Here is a 22311-nt window from a genome sequence, read left to right on the forward strand (position 1 = left end):
GTGGCTGGTAGAACGGCCATCAGAGTGTATTAATGTTGTTCATGTTTAGCATTGTTAATGGACTTGTTAGAGTATATAAGAGGTGTGGACAGTTTCAGATGTTGAATGATCACTGTGAAGGACATGTACATGCCGCATAATCTTGACAGATAGTGTTGCCGATACTAGACATATTTTGAAAGGGGCCTCATTGCGGGTTGCCCTTGGGCCAGTTGATCGAAACATGCATTACACATATTTGTTGGGCATTCAAATGTGACAGTAGCCTGAGGTTGGTCTGCACGGGAATGTGAAGACAGCCATACTCATCGTCAAGTAGCCAGTAGAACACATCTGACCAGCACAAGGGAAGATATTAGTATTGCGCACTAAACATGCAGTAAAACTTCATTTTCGCACCTACCATTTGAAAACAAGTAATGGGCTCTATGCAACATTCTGTGCCCTTCTGCACCCTTGGTAGGGGGGATCAGCAGCAGTGGGATAGGGAAATTCCTGACCCCATTCATAGGCTGCTATCAATATGCCAACATGAACAGCTGTGTTTGGAGTGGAGCCGTAACCAGGAAAGATAGACTACTGATGAATGGTGTCGAACTGCGTTCAGTATTGAATCACAGTTCTGCACTATCCCGGACGACCATCGTCAGTGAGTATGGTGGTGACCTGCGGAGAAGCCCTGTTATTCCAATGTTCTGGAGAGGCCAGCAGCATTACTCCTGGCATCATGGTGTGGGGAGCCATCAGGCCTGACTTCCGGTCACAGTTGGTGGTGGCTGAGGGAACTCAGACAGCACAATGGTCTCTCACGGATACCCTGTGGTCTCATGTGTTACATCTCATGTGACAATACTGTGCTACTGCTTTTCAACAGGACAATATTTGTCCACACATGGCACTTGTCTCTATGAACTGCCTCTGTGATGTGGAATCAGATCTGCCTCAACTCCATTCCACAGAGAGTGTCCAAGATATCAAGGCCAGTTACAACAGTTGTGGGCCAGCTTACCTCAAGAGAGGATACATCAATTTTATGACACCCCTCTCAACTGAATCAGTGCATGAATCCAGACCAGAGAGAATGCAATGTCGTACTGATAAGTAGGCTCATATGCCAAGTTCTTTGTAAATTTGACTTAATTTTGTAATCACTGACATCTCATCATGTATACTCTCAAGCTGTGAAGTTTCATTTCAGTACCTCCTCTGTTTTCAGGTGCTTCACTTTTCTTTTTGTCAGGCAGTGTATTGTGCAGCTTTTTATCAGACAGTGCATTGTAGATAACCACATCATCTGCAAAAAGCCTGAGGTTAATATTAATAATGTCTGTCAGGTCATTAACGACGCAGGAACTTTAACTAAATACCATCTTTAATTTGAGTGTGAATCTAACAATGGAAAGTTCATGATGGAATGTAACAATATTATGAAAAGGAAAGCTGCTATTCACCATATAGCAGAGATGCTGAGCCACAGATAGGCACAACAAAAAGACTCTAACAATTAAAGTTTTCCGTCGTTAAGGCCTTCATCAACAACAGACAAAAAATAAACACACACACACACACACACACACACACACACACACACACACACACACACACGACCGCAGTCTCAGGCAATTGAAACCACACTGCAAGCAGCACCACCAGTGCATTATGTGAACGGCAACTGGGTGAGGTGAAGGAGGAGGTTGGGGCGGGGAGGGGTAGGGATAGTATGGTGGGGGTGCCAGACAGTGAAGTGCTGCAGTTTAGAAAGAGGGCAGGGGAGAGGTGGGGAGGGAGGGGGGGGGGAGAAGTAGTGGAAAAGGAGAGAAATAACAGACTGATGGCTGTGTAGTGCTGGAATGGGAACAGGGAAGAGGCTGGATGGGTGAGGACAGTAACTAACGAAGGCTGAGGCCAGGACGGTTAGGGAACACAGGGTGTATTGCAAGGAAAGTTCCCACCTGCGCAGCTCAAAAAACCTGGTATTGGTAGGAAGGATCCATATGGCACAGGCTGTGAAGCAGCCACTGAAATGAAGGATATCATTTTTGGCAGCATGTTCAGCGACAGTGTGGCCCACTTGTTTCTTGGCAACAATTTGTCAGCGGCCATTCATGCGGACAGACAGCTTGTTGGTTGTCGTGCCTACACAGAAAGCAGCACAGTGGTTGTAGCTTAGCTTGTAGATTACAAGAAGGTAGCCCTGCCTTTGATGGGATAAGTAATGTTAGTGACCAGACTGGAGTAGGTGGAGGTGGGAGGATGTATGGGACAGGTCTTGCATCTAAGTCTATTACAGGGGTATGAGCCATGAGGTACGGGGTTGGAAGCAGGGGTTCTGTAAGGATGGGCAGGTGTACTGTGTAGGTTCGGTGGACAGCAGAATACCCCCGTGGGAGGGGTGGGAAGGATAGTGGGATATTTCTCATTTCGGGGCACGACAAGAGGTAAACATAACCCTGGCGGAGAATGTAATTCAGTTGCTCCAGTCCTGGGTGGTACTGAGTTATGAGGGGAATGCTCCTCTGTGGCTGGACAGTGGAGTTTGGGAGGTGGTGAGAGGCTGGAAGGATAAGGCACGGGAGATTTGTTTTTGTACAGGGTTGGGAGGATAATTACGGTCAGTGAAGGCTTCAGTGAGACCCTCAGCATATTTCAAGAGGGACTGCTCATCGCTGCAGATGAAACAACCACGGGTGGCTAGGCTGTATGGAAGGGACTTGTTGATATGGAATGGGTGGCAGCTGTCAAAGTGGAGATACTGCTGGTGGTTAGTAGCTTTGATATGGACAGAGGTACTGATGTAGCCATCTTTGAGGTGAGGTCAACATCTAGGAAGGTGGTTTGATGGGTTGAGTAGGACAAGGTGAAGCAAATGGGGGAGACGTTGTTGAGGTCTGGAGGAATGTGGGTAGGGTGTCCTCGCCTTTGATCCAAATAGCAAAGATGTCATTAATGAATCTGGACCAGGTGAGAGGTTTACGATTCTGGGTTTTTAGGAAGTGCTGGAGCCTTTGTCTGCAGGTAGGATTATAAGGTCATGATCAGTTTTTAGATGGTGGACAGTGGTTCTTTCTGCAGATGTAAGGTTAGTTTGTATGTTGAGGGAATTGGGGAACGGTGGTATTTCTCTCCTTTTTCACTACTCCCCCCCCCCCCCCACCTCTCCCCTGCCCTCTGTCTAATTTACAGCAGTTGACTATCTGCCACCCTCACCATACTATTCCTCCCCCTCCTTACCCCCACAGAGTCGTTGCTGACAAAGGCCTTAACGGCTGAAAGCTTTGAGAGTGAATCTATGTGATTTACATCTTTCTGATTGAAACATCACAGTTTTATGTTGCCTTTTGCTACTGTTTTGTAATACAAATGCCTAATTGTTAAAAAAATGACTATTAGTTGAAAGATATGCCTAATTGTTGAAATAAATGCCTTTGTTGTCTCTGTAAAAGGAGATAACACACGGAATGGGTTTTAATTACTGCTTGTGTTTACTTGGCTTCATATCAGATTATACTTCCTTCAAAAGCAACATTCAGTGCCGGAGCTAAAATACTGTTTTGCTATTGTCCTAAATTTCTTGTTCTTTCAAGTTTCATTGCGACACTTGTGCGAATTAGTTAGTAGCATGCCAAATTTCAGTGTTCCTTTATACAATAAATTGCAAAGTTACATTACTTGAGCAGTGAGTGAACTATGAAAAGGAATATTTTCCTATCAATCCAACCAAACACAAAAATGCACTTTCCAAGATTACCGGGAAGATGACATCGTTGTTTTCAACAGCTATAGCAGCATCGATTTGAAAATTGCAGTTCTCATTCAGCTTACGTAAAGCTTTTATTGATGCTGGAATCCTTCTGTGGAGACTATGGAATCCTATATTAAGACAGTTTTTGGATAAGTATACGGACAAATCTGTGCCCAATGAGTCAAGTTTGTGAAAATGTTACTGAAGTGAATGTCACGATGAGAATGGGCGGGGCGGGGGTATATTATCTGGTTTCCAATCAATGAGTCAACTGGTTCTATGGTTATTTTTATTGCCAATGTCATTGTTTGATCATTATAATCTTCAGAAGGTGCATCAATAAAAGCATTCCTGCTTACAACAGTGTCTGGAAAGAATTAACAATACAACTCTTGTACAGTTATTTATCAGTTCAATACAGCAATGCAGCCTGTAGAAATTCAATAGAACAATATATTATTTTTCATCACAGACGTTGTACCATACATTAATGATCGGGATAACTTTAGAAGTGCTATTTCCAAACAGTCTTCACATGGCATGCGTAGCACACAGTTTTCACAGGATGTCAGAAGAGATACAGAACTTGTTTCTGCATGCTGACAATCTGATTTTCAATATTACAAAGATCTTTGTGAAAGCCCCATAAAGAACTGATTTAAAGACACTGTGCCAGATATAAGTATACCCCTTCAATCTATCATAACAAGAGGGGAAAGACTGGTTTCAACACCAGTTTGGTACACTTTAACTGTCTCTACTATAACTACGGTGGTCATTGTTCTGGAGGATGAATATCATCAATTATAGCATCAAAGAAACATCTCAAATCTTTGGAAGAAGAAATGACTTAACTTTAATTGAAGTCTAGATCAGTTTCTTGCCACATGTGATCTCCCAGCTTCAAGAAGCAGGGCAGCCTTTGCCAAAGTCAAAGAAATTGGTGAATGATGTGAAGATTGGAGAGCATGCCAGGAAAATGGGGTTCATTAGTCAGGGGAAAGCGTAAAATGTAGTTTCCAAAAAATCTTGATCTTGACAAACTTAGAAACATTTCAAAAATTCTACCAGGTGCCATTTATTCCAGTAGAAATGGACCCTACAGTACCTTAAGTTTTATATTTGCTCCAGTTACCTCCACAGATTTTCGAAGGCCATTCTCCCAGACAGAGGAAATTCCAGAAATTTTTTAAAAAGCATATGATTATCAATCACAAATAATAAGCCAATTGGGCACTGTAATGCATAGGCTTTCAAGCAGCATTTTCATTTTTTTGTCAAGTGCAATTAAAATTTTGTGTAAAACTTTAAAGTTAGCCTAAAAATATAATACAACACAATGTTGACATCAATATGCTTGATTGTGTGATTATCTGAATTGTGCAATCTTGTAAATAAATATGGAAGTTTTTCCTACACTGCCTATTTGAGCTGTTTATAATGCCTTTTTGCCAACCTATTTTAACTTATAATCCATAAATTTCCGGTCCCTTGTCACTAACATACATAATGAACAGCATGGTCCCAGCACATTTTCCTGGGTAACAATGGTAGTTACTTCTAAATCTATCGATGACTCCCAATTCCATAAAACATCCTACATCCTTCCCATCAGAAAATCATTCACCCACACAAATTTCACTTCATACCCATTTCATAGTATGTTCAATAAGAAGTATATGTGTGCCTTTTTGGAAGTTGGAAAACAGTGTGTGAACCTGACTGTCTTGATCCATTGTTTTCAGGATGTCATATGAGAAAAGTGCTATTTGTGTTGCGCATTTACTGCTTTTCCAGAATCCGTGCTGGTTGGTATAGAGATCATCATTCTATTTAAGATGCCTTATTACATTTGAGCTTAGAATATGTTATAAGATTCTACAACAAATGAAAGTCAAGGATTTTCAATGGTAGTTCTGTGAATCACTTCCACTGCCCTTCTTGTAGCTAGGTGTGACCAGTACTTTCTTACAACCACTTGGCACAGTATATTATGATTAAAAGAGGGACTAACACACAAATTCTGTGTTCCATTGTGCCTTGTAGCTTTGTTAAATTTTAAAGATTTCAGCTATTTCTTTATGTTACTGACACTCATATGCAGTTTGTGCACATGAAAGTAAATAGGTGTCTTGTGTATTAAGTACTTCAACTAGTTTCTGAAAACAATATTTTGTCATTTAGTTTTAAATTTTGTGGACCTGTTACGCGGTGTATGTCTCATGGATTTCATTTGAAAATCTTCTCCAAAGTTGAAACTGGCTTGTAGTTATACACTAAATATTAAGTTTTGCAAACAGAATACGAAGAACAGAGTCATGCTTCAATATATAATTAATACAAAAATTATAACAGATCTGTTCTCAACAAGGCACATAATATCTACAGCCAGATAAAAGCCATCTGAAGACTTTTTCATGTAATATGGTCTACAGCTATACATATCCAATTTGCTCCAACATGTTTTAGTGTCATCTACTCACCTTCCATTCATTCGGTTGCACATCTTGCCACTTTCATTTAATTATCACTGCAGTCATAATTAAGTACTCTGCTTCCTCTGTTCTCTGATCCACTTGTGTATGTTTCTGGATCTCCTAGTATCATTTGTTTATTTTGGACATTGCAAATGATAAACACTGCTCACTTGTGTGTCACATATTCAATGCACTTACTGATAAATTGTTGAGGGACATTTTGCCATTCATCATCAACAATGGGAACCTCCAGCTCTGTAAAACCTGAGAGAAGTAATGATTTAACTGCCATATGTCTCTGGAGCAGCTCAAATGAACTCTTTCATACACCTCACAAAAGACAAAATACCAGTTTGGATGAGAATGTGTGCATACTGTGAGGGTACAGAACTCATGTGAATCTAATCCAGGAGTTTTCTCATAAACATTAGAGGTGTGAAATCTTCTGTATCTCTGTCACCTACATATCAGCACACTTGTTAAAACTCATTTTACTGTTAACTGTTATAATAATAAAACTTGTTATTTATTTGTAAATGATATTCTCTGTGTGTTTAAATATTAGTTTGGTATTTTGTTTGAGGTACTCCTTGCGTGCCATGGGACAGGAGTAAGACTGCAGAAATCTCTCAGTCACAGCAGCTACTGCACGGAGCCTTCAATGCTGTATGGAGTGCCAAGGAGGACCTCAGAGTACTCTTATAACCACATAAAACCATAGATGAGCAAGTTAACAACATAAATTAAGAACAAAGAAATTTTTGTATAAAGTTGTTTGTTAGGTTAGCACAAGTATGACAACTGCTCAAACCAGATATATGTACTTATGTATTCCATTAAACATTCAATGATATTTGGAAACAGAAGAATAATTTTATTTATTAGAAGTCAAAAGATATGAAAATACTAATATTCATTAGGATTAAAGGAGAATTATAGAACTGACAATGTTGAAGAGTGAAGCTGCAGCAATCAGAGAAATGAATTACAAAAGAAGTCCAATTTTTGGGGGGAAAAGGGAAGGAAGACTAGGGTTTAATGTCCCATTGGCGTCTAGGGCATTAGAGGCAGAGCACAAGCTCGTATTGTTTCAAGGATGGGGAAAGGAAATTTGCCGTGCTCTTTCAAAGGAAGCATCTCTATGTTCCAGAAAACCTAAATCAGGATGGCCAGATGCAGATTTAAATCTTAGTCCCCCCACCCCCTCCTGAATGTGGGCCCAGTGTGCTAACCACTGTGCCTCTCCTCTTGTTCCAATTTTGATGTATATTACATCATTGTGGTTTTCAAAAATCCAAAAACTAGAAGAGACTTATTGAAAAGCAAATACCTATCACTTCAATTTTGACTCTGATCTTGGAAAAATTTCACCTATCAATTAATTTGCTGATGCTTCACCTATCAATTAATTTGCTGATGCTTATTCCCTTTAATATCTATTTCATTGCCAAGATATTGGGTTGTCTCATTCACAAACTTTACACTCCACATTCTCCCCAACCGTTAGGCTTAAGAGTAAATCAGAAAACAAAATATGGTTTCATTTATTGTGCCCTCACATTAGTGTTCCACACCCACTGTTGCTGCACATTAGAATGTTGTGCTGTTAATGTCCGTACACTAGACAGACAGACAGGTAGAGAGAGGGAGATTGGAGGAGGGTGGGAAGAGGGAAGGGGGAAGTTGGGGAGGGTAGGAAGAGGGAAGGGGGGAGTTGGGGAATAGGGAAGGGAGGGTGGCAAGAGGGAGGGAGGGAGGGAGGGAGGGAGGAGGAGAGAGAGAGGGAGCTTAACTGAGTTTAATGTTTTTCATGTGAATGTTTACCACTTAATGTCTTAACTATGTAGTGACTGGTTGTCTTTGTTCCTTCCACTGTTTTATTCCACCTAGAACTTTCCAATATCCTATGAGTCAGCCTTTCAACATGTACTGTAAACAATAATAGACTTACCGGAAGAAGATATTCACTCTGCAGTGGAACGTGTGTTGATATAAAACTTCCTGCAGCAAGAAAATCTCATTCTGCAAACATTCTTCAGGCTGTGTCTAAGCCATGTCTCCACAATATCCTTTCTTTCAGGAGTGAGGAGAGCTGCTGTGAAGTTTGGAAGGTAGGATATGAGGTATTGGTGGAAGTAAAGATGAGGATGGGTCGTGAGTCATGTGGTGATAAGTTCCTATGGGGCTCAACTACTGAGGTCATCGGTCCCTAGGCTTACACACTACTCAATGTAACTTAAACTAACTTACACTAAGAACATCACAACCAATGCCTGAGGGAGGACTCGAACCTCCGACGGGGTGAGCCGCGTGAACCGTGGCAAGGCGCCCTGGACTGCGCGCCATGAGTCATGCCTGGATGCTTGGGTGTATCAGTTGGTAGTGCACTTGGCCAAAAAAGGCAAATGTCTTGCATTTGAGTCTCAGTCGGCAGAAAGTTATAATCTACCAGGAAATTTAATAGAACTATTTTTCCACAATGTCACCTTATCCACACAATATTCCTGTCTATAAAATTATGACATTACTAGAAACATGAATATCATCAGAGGGCTCAAGATGACAAGGCAAAATAAATGCAATACAACTTTCAGAATCATGGTTAAGATTTTTACTTAAAAAACTGACTAGTGTTTCACTGATGATTCAAAAAATGTAAATATTAAATTTTCACCTAGTATTAATCAAACCAGTACTCACTGTCAAGTTAACTTGTTTGATCTAGATCAAAAGGCATTTTGTCAACAATTGTTTTCCAACAAAAATAAATTTTCAAGATGTTTGTTTCTCTGATAGAAAAGTTAATAAATTGCATATCATACATCTAAACCAGATCAAAAATGTAGCATTCTAGTCAAATCTAGCAACCAGTATCTAAATCACTGATGGAAACTTCTTATAAATCATGTTAAACTCAATAAGTAATGGCTTTCACATGATTAAACACAAGATACCACATACTGCAAACATCTGGGATACTCTAATTCCATAAACATACATGTATTCTGTGATTCACCATTAAATTCTGTTCTTGATGAAGTTTTCAAGCTCAAAACAGATGTGACAAGATGAAAAGAGGCAGAAATTCATTGTACAGAAGTTGCCCTTCATCATTATCATTGTGTACATACTAATCTTTAAATACTAAATATGTGTTGGGGATAAAATAATCTCAGATTTTTTTGCACCGCCTTAAATTCCAATTACAGAAGACTAAAAATTACAGAATAATGTGTCCTTTTTTTTGTAGATTAGAAATGTTACATTACTGTTTAGAGTGTAGAAAGTAGTAAATAAAGGGATACAATGATCTTGGAGTCTGTATGAAAGATTCCTCTTAGTGAAAACACAAGCAACAAAAATTTGCACCTTTTGCTTCTAATTATTTCTGAAACTATCTGTTTGTATAACATTAATTAAAAGTATCTCTTCTAGAACAGATGTGTCAGAACAGTGATCAGTGTCAAGAGAGGATAAGGAAAGACAACGGTAGATCTGGGCAAAATGCTTCAAAGAACAATACAAACTATATGTACAAGTACTCTATTTATTGCCAGTCTATTTATTTCTTTTGGGATATTGGGTTTTTTATCTGATATTAGTCCTGTACACACATTCAACCACAAACACAACACAGGTCATTATCAGATGTGAAGTCCAACCACACCACCTCACTGGATGGTATAGAGCAGTTGAGCTTGCATCTGTTTTAAATAATTAAAGAATGTGGATTTAAATTTGATAACAGTAATGGAAGTACCTGGAAGAAGCAATACATAAAGTAAGGGAAAGGCAGCCACTCGCCTATAACAGATCAATGCATGGAGCTCAGAAACATGTAACAGAAAACAGCATCCACACTAGTTTTCGAGCAATAGCTTTTTTTCTAGCTCAAGTGCACAGGCATTCACACATACAATCACACATACGCCTACACACAAACTCCTGTGCCACAGCAAGTGTCTCCCAGACAAAGAGCTAGTGCTCAAAAGTTAGTGTGAATGCTGTTTTCTGTTCCATGTTTCAGCACTCTACACATAAATCTGCTGTGAGTGGCTGCCGTTCCCTTGTTTTATGGATATGGCTAGCAAGCTCTCGTAACAAAGAATAACTGTTATCTGTCTTTATCTAAGCTAGTCAGCTTTGAATTATTCTTGAGCATCTGTCACTATAATGCAATTAGGGCAGATCGCTAACTGAAGTGGCATTATTTGCTTTCATTACATGTATGCCAAACACCACAATTTCGCCACTAGTTATGTCACCGAATTCCTTATATTCCAATCTATCAAAATGTAGTTGCTCTTTCTGAAATCTCTAATTGATGGCCAGCATAAAGTGTGTAGTAAAAAGAATAAAATTTTTTGTTGTTGATGGATGGGTTTTACAGAGACAGGATATTACAGTATCCTTACAAAAATGAAAATAAGTTCTAACAAACCGGACACCTTCTGTATGCTTGCATGATGTTGAATGGATTGGAAATGATAGCTTCTCGTTTACCTAAACTTGTGTCATTACTGCATAACTTCTGGACCAGCCCCATAATATAGGCTTTTACTCTGCAGCAGCCAAATGCACAACATGTTTTCATGTAAACTGGAATGTTTAAAAACAACAGTTTCAATTGTTATGCATGAGATCATTCATTGACCAATGAATTCTCTCTACAATTCTCTGATGCTTCCCTCTTCTTTAAAGCATATTGTTTTCACTCCTTATCTGTTTCCCTCATTTTGCATGGCAGTATGTGGTGCCACTATTGTGCTTTCATATCAATAACATAACTGTTATTCTTTAAGTACATAATTACCTCTACATATATTCTACCAAAGATAAAATGGGTGACTGTAAAAGGGAGAAGATAGGGATTTTTTTTCTTTAGTAAGATGATGTTTAGGCCTATTATAGCAGATTCCAGTTCCTCAAATATTTCTTCCTTGTTTCCACTGAATTCGCTAATAATGTTTTGCACTGTTTATATTATATAGTAGTTACTCAAGCTGGAAAATACAACATAAATAAATTGTCACATATCATGACAAACTTTGTGGGCGAGGTTATAGCCGTTACATTTTAGTCTGCAAACCAAACATATCGCTCAAAAATGAACAAACACTTGCTATCAACATAAACTAGCGTGAAGTTGACGAAAATAACTCGGGCATGAAACTGATTTCCAGTAATGAATTAGCTCAGTAATTACCAGCAAATAATGTTGGGAAGAAGTTACAAAGCAAAGAAAGCTAGCAGTAACTAACCACGAAAATCTTTCTTGTATATAGTTAGTTCGATATAACCCCGCAATTTTATTTTGCAAAGTGCGCAGATGCGTTTCAGATAATGCCTTTCTGTGAACCGCTTCAAATACAACTAAATAATAGAATATTCATATTTATGGTTTAATGAAGCCGTAAACGCAGCTTTTTCCTCTTTATTGGGATTTAGTTTTCTTTTAAGACTCCTGGCCTGCCCCCTTCTCCCCGTTGATCATAACGGCATATATGACGGATTATTACTAGTATCCAACACCACAAGGCTGCCAGTACGCGAGCGGTTCTTGATCTTGTGAAAATCCGTCCCCGAGCGACAAGTAGCGCGGAACGAGAACAGTGACAACACAACGTACGGCTTACTATCTGAATAATGTCCAAGAGCATCATGGTTTGACAGTACATAACATTCTAACTTAAACAATCTGCTTATGTTTTAATGCATTCTAACTTAAACAATATGCTTAAGTTTTATTGCTAGTTTATTCCAATTTGCCTTTCTCTGTTAACTTCCTGGACAACTGCAAACGACGCGCAAGATATTGTCAGCACTGTACATAAGCGCCATTTACATGCGCCGCTAAACAGTGTCAACTGACGCATGTCACCAGTCAACTGTTCAATTTTCAATATAAATTAGGAGCAATTAAGGTCAGACTTCTCTTGTGGTGCATCTCTTAATCGATGTTTTGTGGAGATATAAGAAGAGAACAATGTGTGGTTAGTGAACCCAACTTCTGTTTTAAAGCTATATTTTACAGACGTACCTCCTTGACCATCAGATGTCATTTGCATTAATAAAGCCATCTGTTGCCTCTCAGACATGGGCACCGCCAGCCTCGGCGAACCCTGAGACACTTTGGAACGAGATGTGCTTGACGGCATCTCACGTACATAACTTCTGGTCGGAGACCTGCGAATGATTATCGTAACACTGATGTAAAGATCCTAATCATCTAACGGTAATTATTCGAAACGGGAACACTGGAATAAATAAATCGAGCTTATACCACGCCTGTATTGTGTTACAGAATTGGATTCTGTCGAATTTTGCTGATTAGGTACGTGACATACAATAAGTGAGGTTATAGAAAGTCTTATATGCTGAGTACTTCATTATAACTTATATTGTCATGTGTTATATGTAATAAGAACTGTTGTTGCATTCTATGCTGATTAACTATCTTAATACAGTAAATACAGTTTGTTTACTTATAACGGTATGAAAGCAATCTACAAGAAAACGTATTGTATACATAGCAAATACGGATGCTTTCTCCCGACTTAAACTGATTTCACAAATTGAATAAGGCAATACAAATAAAATGAAACAGACCTTCATTCACTTTCCCGTTATTCAGTGCAAATACACACGTTATTTTGATTTCTCGCGCGATTATTTCATCAAATATTTTACGACGAACAACGGAGCGACGCGATTTGCCTGCCCTCTACCACATCTCAGTGTACTAAAAGTGTTCCTGTTCCACGTATATCTTCATGTGTCGTGTAAAACAGGTTGCATAAACGGAGTTCATCGCTTCCGTACAGGAAAGTGTAGACTTGTGGACCAAAAGCGTAGAAGGAGATGATAAATTGTAATAAATAGTTTATCTGGCTCCAATTCTATGTTATATTTGTTTTTGGGTGCAACTAAAAATGTTGTCTTCTCTATCAAATGTCCTGGCACCTACATCAGAAAAATCGGTGCTCTTGTACAATAGCTGCCGGCACATGCAGAATTTTGTGATTCTCACAAAGTGGTCGAAGACAAAACTACAAAATGCAACGACTATGAAGTATTTTATCCGTGTTTCGTTTGTACATTGAGTACGCAAATGAATACGAATGTGTACTTAATATTTATTCGCAATCTTAGCCGTCATTACAACGTCTTGACGTTTCCTTATTTTAACAGCAGTTCCACAACTCACTTTAAAATGAGATATATTATTCATTTTTCTGACACTTGCTCAGTCAATTATTTGCCAGATGATCAATACATCCATCTCACTAGTTAGACAGTTCAGAAACGTTGTGCTCCCGATGCATGAAACCGGCTCCCTGACGGTGTGGCAGCCGCCTTTGTGTCGGTTCCTTCATGCGCTTTTACTGCCATTGACGCACGTGGACCGGTGCGCCAAATGTCACCTCGCTCATCAAGAACTGCTGCCTCTACAAGCAACATGTACTGACCCCCGACAGGAAACGCCAGGAGGAACTGTGCTGTAAAATAATCACGATGTGGTGAAACGGTCTGTGTCAGTACAGACCCACCTGCAGCCTCTCCCATCTGGAACAGAAGTGCATTGATGTTCGATTCAAATTTTTAAATTTTTTTTTGAAACATGTATATGTCTATATTTTACCAAAATAACAATGAATGCACATATTATTGTTACTACTACAGTGTAAATGCAAATCAACCAAAACTGCATAAGTGTACATAAAAAAAGTGGGGAGGGAGGGGGGGGAGGATATAAATGTTAACAGTGAGGAACTGAAAATATCAACAAGACACAGATGAAATTCTCGTAAATAAAATGACAGACCTAAGCTAGAAAGGGGAGAAAATATTAAATTTAATCTGATCATTACGTTACCCATATCCTGGAGTTTCCTTTAATAGCTTCGGTTTCCTTAGAATCATTTATCCATCGGTTTGGCATCTCTAACTTTGGGAGTGACACTTGACGAAATTCTCTTCCCTGCTATATGAGTTGGGATCTCTTTTGATACTGTGTCTTGGATAGCCCTGTTGCCTGTCTTAGGTGAAATGAAAACCCAGTTTCAGACAACCAGCCATTACATCTTCTACTCATAATCAAGGATGTTCCAGCATCAATTTCTTTCTCAGCCGTCCTACAGTAATTTCGGCTTTTGAGACAATTAACAGTTCTGCTGGTATCCTATAACACTCAAAATTACTTTTCTAATCTTCACATTATCTTATAATCTTTTGTTTGCTTTTCTTTTACTAAGAAGTAGTTCTTTGCTTATATGAAATTCTCTCTTTTTTGTTCAGCAAAATATATCCTAGCATTCCTCTCAAAAATTTAATTTTTGTTGCTTGAGTTAGGGTTTTGTCTTTATTTATGCTGTACCTTTGCTTCCAATCATAAAAACAGCAACTCTGTTGAAAACTATTAGGTATGTGTATAATTTTTCTGTCTCCTATGATTGCTTTCCCACACATATCTAAATGTAAACCTAAATGTTGTAGGAAAGTTCTTGCAGACTGTAAATACTTTTGGATTAAAGGAGACCACTCACCAAAAGTCAGAAGCATGAGTTGTTGATGTGCACACACAAAAGAAAGAAACCCTTCATTGCAGTGCAGTTAGTGTCATTTGGGGTGGGTAGAGGGAGGGGGAGGTGGGAAGGCAGGGAGAGGGACTGGGGGTGGGTGGCTACTGGTTCAGATGAAAGCACTCGGTTTGCCACTTAGGAATACAGGAGGGTGCCATGGCAGGTATATGTGCTAGGCATGTGAAGCATGACTGCAGGGGCCAGTGAAGAGCAGCACACAAATGAAGGTGATGTAGGGCGCCCCCTACTGTATTTCTCATATTCGCGGTACACTCGTGAAATGGTCGCACAGGAAAATCCCCACTTCATCGTTACCTCCGAGATCCTGTGTCCCATCGCTCATGCGCCGACTATAACACCACGTTCAAACTCACTTAAATCTTGATAACCTGCAATTGTAGCAGCAGTAACCGATCTAATACCCATGAACTGGGAAGGTGTGACTAGACGGAGGAGGGGGGAGCTGTTGGTCGAAGGATGCAGGAACAGTTGGTTACAGGAGTGGAGGATGTGTTGCAAGGATAACTCTCATCTGTGTAGTTCAGGGAAATGGAGGTGGAGGGTAGGATCCAGATGGCCCAAGTTGTGAAGCAGCCACTGAAATGTAAATTTTTTTCTTGGCAACAGCCTGGCAGTGGCCATTCATCCTGGTGGGCAGCTAGTTGGTAATCATACTAACATAAAAAGCTGTACAATGTTTGCAGCAGAGTTGGTATATGACATGACAGCTTTCACAGGAGGTCCATGCTCTGATTCATTAGGATAAGCCTATGAGAGGACTGCAGGTAGGAGGTGCTTGGGGGGGGGGGGGGTAGGGATGGAATGGGCTGGTCTTGCACCTTGATCTGTCACACAGGGTCATATCCTTGAGGCAAGCGGCTGGGTGTGAGAGTGGCATAGGGATGGACTAGGATGTTTTGTAGGTTCCATGAGCAACGGAAAACCACTTTAGGAGGGGTGGGAAGGCTCTTGGGTAGGACAACCCTCATTCTATACCAAATTTTCAGCTGAGTTGGCTCCTCTCCTAACTGTACTATATTGTAGACCCCTCGAACAAAAAACTGTGCCCAGTTCTTGGAAAAAAGCACAGGCCACACCCATTACAAGAAGGGTAGCAGAAGTGATCCACAAACCTACCATCCAATATCCTTCACATTGTTATAGAATCTTTTAGAACATATTCTGAGCTCAGACATAATGAGGTGTCTGAATCAGAATGTCCTTCTCCATGCTAACCAGCATGGATTCTGAAAACATCCATCATGTGAAACACAATCTGCATTTTTCTCACGACATACTGAAAGCTTTGGATAAAGTCAGTCAGGTAGATGCAGTATTTCTTGATTTCCGAAAAGCCTTTGACTCAGTACCACACCTACACTTATTGTCAAAAGCATGATTATAAGGGGTCTTTAGTGAAATTTGTGACTGGACTGAGGACTTTTTGGTAAGCAGGGGACAGCACGTTATCTTGGATGGACAGTCATCATCAGATGTAAAAGTAACTTCAGGTGGGCCCCAGAGAAGTGTGTTGAGACCCTTGCTGTTCATGTTGTATGTTAATGACTTTGCAGACAATATTAAAAGTAACCTCAGACTTTTTGCAGATGATGCAGTTATCTATAATAAAGTACTGACTGAAAGGAGCATAAATATTCGATTAGATCTTGATAAGATTTCAAAGTGAAGCAGCGATTGATAACTTGCTTTAAATGTTCAAAAACGTTAAACTGTGCACTTCACAAAATGAAAAAAAAAAAAATTAAAAAGAAACATAATATTCTATGACTAAAATATCAATGGGTCACTGATGGAATCGGCCACCTCATACAAATATGTGGGTGTAACACTTTGTAGTGATACAAAGTGGAATGATCACATAGGCTCAGTCGTGGGTGAAGCAGGTGGTAGACTTTGGTTTATTGGTAATCACTCATGAAACAGCCGTAGAATATTGCTCAAGTGTGTGGGACCCATACCAAATAGAATTAACAAGGAATATCGAACATATACAGCATGAATGGTCACAGGTTTGTTTGATCCCTGGGCGAGTGTTTCAGAGGTACTGGAGAAATGGACCTGGCAGAGTCTCGAAGATAGACGTAAACTATCATGAGAAAGTCTGCTAGCAAAGTTTCAAGAACCAGCTTTAAATAATGTCTCTAGGAATATATTACAGCCCGCTATGTAGCACTCACATAGAGATCCTGAGGGCAGGATTAGAATAATTACTGCACACACAGAGACATTCAAACAATCATTCTTCCCACACTCCATACGTGAATGGATGAGGAAGAAATCCTAATAACTGGTATAATGGGACATACCGTCTGCCATGCGATTCATGATGGCTGGCAAGTTACAGATGTAGATGCAGATATGGAGTAACACGTGGGCGGTACTGCCTGTGTGTGAAGGCCCTTGTAACATCTTCAACTTACTGGACAAGCGAATCCTCATCATTACAAATACATCATCCATGGATGGCTAGACTGTATGGCAGGACTTTTTGCTGTGGAAAGGATAGCACCTTTCAAAATGCAGGTACTGTTGGTGATTAGTAGGTTTAATATGGACAGAGGTGTGGATTAATGTCCAGGAAGGTGGTGCGTTGAGTAGAGGAGGACCAGGTGAGGTGGCTGGGAGAAAAGATGTTAACGTTGTGAAGGAATGTGGATAGGTTACCTTGGTCATCAGTCCAGCTCATGGCGATACCACCAACAAGCCTTAACCACACTAGGGGTTGGGAGTTTTGGTAGGCTAGGAAGGTTTCCCCTAGGTGGCCATAAACAGGTTCACATGGGAATATGCCATGTGGGCGTACATGGCTGTGCTGCAGATTTGTTTGTCTAACTTCCCTTCAAAGGAAAAGTAGTTGTGGGTCAGAATACAGTTGGTAAGGTACATTAGGAAAGAGGTGGTGAGTCTGGAATCTGAGGACATTAGGGAATGTAGAGTTCAATACCAGCAAGGCCATGGGCATAAGGGATGTTCATGTATAGGAACCTGGCATCTACAATAATGAGTAGAGATCCAGGAGGTAAATAAGTGGGAATGGTAGAAAGTTGGTAAAGGAATTGGTTAGTATGGCTCTGAGCACTATGGGACTTAACATCTATGGTCATCAGTCCCCTAGAACTTAGAACTGCTTAAACCTAACTAACCTAAGGACAGCACACGACACCCAGCCATCACGAGGCAGAGAAAATCCCTGACCCCGCCGGGAATCGAACCCGGGCGTGGGAAGCTAGAACGCTACCGCACGACCACGAGATGCGGGCAATTGGTTAGTATCGTTGAAGTGGGAGGTTAGGTTTCGGGCAATCGGCTGGAGGTCTTGGTCAACAAGACTGGAAATTCTTTCAGTGGGCCATCCAGGATTGCTCGGTTTGTGGATTTCGGAGAGCATGTACAAAGTGGGTGTGCGGGGTGTTGTTTTGGTGAGGAGGGAAATCGATCGGAAGAGAGGATCTGGGAAGGGCCTATGGATTTCAGTAGGGATTGGAGGTTATGTTGGACTTCTGGGATGGGATCACTCTGGCAGGTGGAGGACAGTTGGCAGAGGCCTTCTGTCAAACAGTCACTGTGACTCAACATGACACTGGAGGAGCCTTTGTCTGCAGGGAAGATGATTAGGTCAGGATCCGTTTTCAGATTGTGTATGGCTGTCCTTTCTTCCACTGAAAGTTAGTGTTCTCCAACCATCAGTTTCCCATTCCTCCGGCCTTTCACCCCTTCCAATTTACATCCCCACATCACCTTCAGTATGCGCCATTCTCCACTGGCCCCTACAATCGTGCTTACATGCCTAGCCGATGTATCTACCATCCCTCCCTCCTGCATACCTAGCTGGCTTACCAACTGCCTTACCTCAAGCCACTAGCCACCCAGCCCCAGTCACTCTCCCTACCTCCTGCCTCCCTCTCCCTCCACACATTCGGCCCAACACTATGCCCACAACAACCAGTCCCCCTGCCGAAATACAGTATTGGCACCATGTATGGGCATAGGTGTGTGTGTGTGTGTGTGTGTGTGTGTGTTTTACTTTTGCTTGACAATGGGTAACTTCAAAAGCTAGCATTTTTCTTTCTTTTGTGTGTGCCCTTCAACAACTCAACTCAATGCTTCTGCTTTTTGGAGTGTGGTCTCTTTTAATCCAAAAGTATTAAAAATAAACATAATACAGAATGGAGGATGAATCTTCAACTAGCTTTTTGTGAGGGTTAAGGAAACAAAATCAGAGTAGATCTCGAGACCTTTCCATACATACTGTTAGTACCTATAAGTACAGACAGGTAAATTTCACAGTTTCAGCAAGTAACACAGAAGCACTGATTTTTACAAAATGTCATGTTCCCATACAGAAAATGTAAATCTGTGGATATCAGTATTCATAACTGATAATTACTGAATGTTGAAATTGCATTTTGCTTTTCTTCTCAAGACTAAGGTCCAAGTATAATTTTAAAATTATTGTTCATGTGCTGTTTAACAAACTGTGAGGTGACATCAAACATAGGACTGAACTGCGCAAAAAAATGTACCACAACTGGAAACAAGTATCACCAAAATTGGAAAAAATAACAGTGAAATTGGCAAAAAAAGAAAAAAAGTGAGAAACCATTTAATTTGGGAAGAAAATGCTGAATTCTGAAAAAAACATTAAATCTGAGTCAAAAACCTGCAACCATCTCCACTAAATGTATTTAGGGTGAAAGACAGACTAGCTCCCAAATGATGGTACTGACTACACACTTGAAGCACCTGCTGGACAAGTTGATCCCAGACTCTCAGATTCAGAAGCCATCATATCTGTGCTCAGACAAGTTGATCCCAGACTCTCAGATTTAGAAGCCATCATATCTGTACTCAGACTATGTGAGCACAGCTCATACATATTGTCAGTCTCTTTAAGGGCTTGGGAGGTTAGTATACCATGGGCAGGGTTGCCGAAGGCTATACTGATGTTTACAAGTTCCTGATAACTGATATTCCAGCGTGGGTGAAAGATGCAGTATGCTGGGAGAAATCACACACTGACTTCTGGACACAGGGCACACAGAGTTATATCTGTGCTCACACCTAGGTACCAGTAATTTGGATGCCAGATATCATGACAGTCATTTTTCCCTTGCTCTCTTTGCATGCAGAACAAGAAAGGAAATGGCTACTAGTGGTACGTTGTACCCTCCACCATGTCCAATATGGTGGCTTGCCGAGTCTGTATGAAGATGAAGTAGCAGAATTTGCCACACACATGCACGTTCTTAACAGATTTTTCCAGAAGCGACCAAACAGAATATGGGCATGGGAAACACAAAGCAGGAATAAAAAAGAAACTAAGTACACCAACAATAAAGAAAACCAGAAACTCCTTACTGCAGCATCTCATTTCTTGTTCACCATAGCCCAAGCTGCTCCCCTCCCTCTCCCACACACACACACACACACACACACACACACATATACACACACACACACACAGAGAGAGAGAGAGAGGGAGGGAGGGAGAGATAGAGGGAGGGAGGGAGGGAGGGAGGGGGAGAGAGAGAGAGAGTTACAGTTACTATTGTTTCCTATCATTGAGGCTTAAATTGAAATCATGACGTGTGAGGTATAGGAAGAACATGGCCTGGAGTAAGGGAGGAATGAACTGGGGCAAAAGAGAGTTAGGAGGGATCCTGCTGGGATGGAACAAGTGAATGGATGGAATGGTTGGTTTATGTCTAATAGGGAGTTACTGGAGATTTTACTTCAGAACACAGAACTCTAGTCTGCACCTTAGACAATGAAGCAATGAAACTTACTATTAGATTAAAACTGCATACTGGACTGGGATCAGAACTAGAACCTTTGCCTGGCACAGGCAATTGCTCGACAGAGAGAACAAGGCATGACTCCAGAAATACTGCATTTGAACTTTGAAATAGTTACACTGAAAAAATCATAACACTATTCCTTCTTCCAAACATCATACATATATCAAACTGATAAGACACTGAGGTAATTGCTAAAGAGGAAATCAACTGAAATCGGGCAACAGAGGATCGACAACTGGGCATGATGAGATATGATTCTATACAGTAAATATGATTCTATACAGTTTATGCAAAGGAAAATGCTTCTCTTCTAGCAATAGTTTCTGTAGTTTGCTTGTGCAAGAACAGTTCCAAGTGGTTTGAAAAAGATGCAGGTCACCCCATGTCAAGAACGGTTGATAAACAGGTGCAGAAAATTACATGCCTATATCACTGGTATCAATCTGGTGTAAAATTGTGGAGCATATTTTATCCTTGTATGTTATTACCTTTTTAGAGACTAAAAACCTCAACAGGAATCAGCATAGATTCCACAAAGATCTTGTGAAACTCAGTTTACTCTATTCTTCCATGAACTCTGCAAAGCCCCTAGTGAACAAAATACAAGTTTATGGAATACCAGACCATTTTTGTGACTGAGTCATAACTTCCTTGGAGACAGAACTCTGCATGCTGTTCTTAATAATGCATGTTACATAGACTGTAATCAAGTTATTACCTGAATAAAGGAGAAGGAACTTTCAATACAAGACACAGAACAGATTCCATTAACAAAGATAACAAGACAAAAAAGTACGCAAAGAAATAAAAGGTTGTGTGTCAGTTGGAAGTAACAAAATAGCATGTTATCCACCTGCACATAGACATCACAAGATAACCAGCTGAGCAATCCAAACTAGCTGTATGGCAAATATATCAGTAACCTGTGGAGTACCAAGAAGGTGTTACAGTGCTGTTATTGTATAAAATCTGGCAGGTAACATAGGAAGCTCTTTGAGGCTGTTTGCAGGTTATGCTGTTGAATATAGAAAAACTGCAGTGCCAGAAAACTGTAGTGAAACACATACTGCATGTAAATAGACAGAAAGACCCATTACTGTTTTTGTGCATTAGAAACAGTAAAAACTGTATAATATCTAAGGGCATCAGTACAGAGTGATATAAAAAAGAGTACCACGTTTCACCACAGGTTTGTTTAGCAAGTGTATGTTACAGAGATGCTCATCAAACTCTAGTGGCAGGAGTTACAAAAGAGGCAATGTGCATCATAAAGAAGTTTACTATTTAAGTTCTGAGAACGGATGATACAAGTAGAGTCAAGCAGCATATTACTTCCTCCCACTAACATGGTGGGTGAAAAATCAGTGAAAGTAAAAGCTTATTAACAGTTAGTCTTTGCACACACTATCTGAGAATGGAAGAGAAAAGGAGTGAAATGATGGTGGTGCTGTAAGTACATTGGTGCGACAATTACAGCAACAAACTGTTATTTCCCCATCCTGTGTCTCATTCATGATATAATCGTACAAACTGTCAACAGATGTCTGAACGATCATGTTCTGCATGGAAGATGGCATTCTGGTCAACAGACAACAACGCAAATGACGACGACAGGGCACCTATCAAACAGGATGCGTTTGCCAGGTAGTCCCACATCCACAATTACTGTGTACACAGTCACAAGTGGTGCA

General features: G+C 40.4%; 1 protein-coding gene and 1 long non-coding RNA gene across 6 annotated transcripts in view; one reads left to right on the forward strand and one right to left on the reverse strand.

The window, feature by feature from the left end:
• The first annotated feature begins 12031 nt into the window (after window positions 1-12031).
• Window positions 12032-22311, forward strand: part of LOC124613033 — a 53609-nt gene continuing 43329 nt past the window's right edge. For 2 of the 5 annotated variants that reach the window (XR_006979598.1, XR_006979597.1), the window contains exons 1-2: window positions 12040-12212; window positions 12314-12553. This is a non-coding gene — a long non-coding RNA (uncharacterized LOC124613033). Of the gene's footprint in view, window positions 12213-12313; window positions 12554-22311 lie in introns of all 5 variants that reach the window. The other 3 variants (XR_006979596.1, XR_006979599.1, XR_006979595.1) reach the window with 3 other exon arrangements.
• The window catches only part of LOC124613032 (integrator complex subunit 7), a 157348-nt gene continuing 148372 nt past the window's right edge, over window positions 13336-22311 (reverse strand). The window contains 2 exon segments of the mRNA XM_047141600.1: window positions 13336-13589; window positions 13591-13785. Of these exon segments, the coding sequence (XP_046997556.1) occupies window positions 13506-13589; window positions 13591-13785 (279 nt within the window). The 3' untranslated portion in view covers window positions 13336-13505.

This window comes from Schistocerca americana, chromosome 4 (assembly GCF_021461395.2).
Source record: "Schistocerca americana isolate TAMUIC-IGC-003095 chromosome 4, iqSchAmer2.1, whole genome shotgun sequence".
NCBI classification, from domain to species: Eukaryota; Metazoa; Arthropoda; class Insecta; order Orthoptera; family Acrididae; genus Schistocerca; species Schistocerca americana.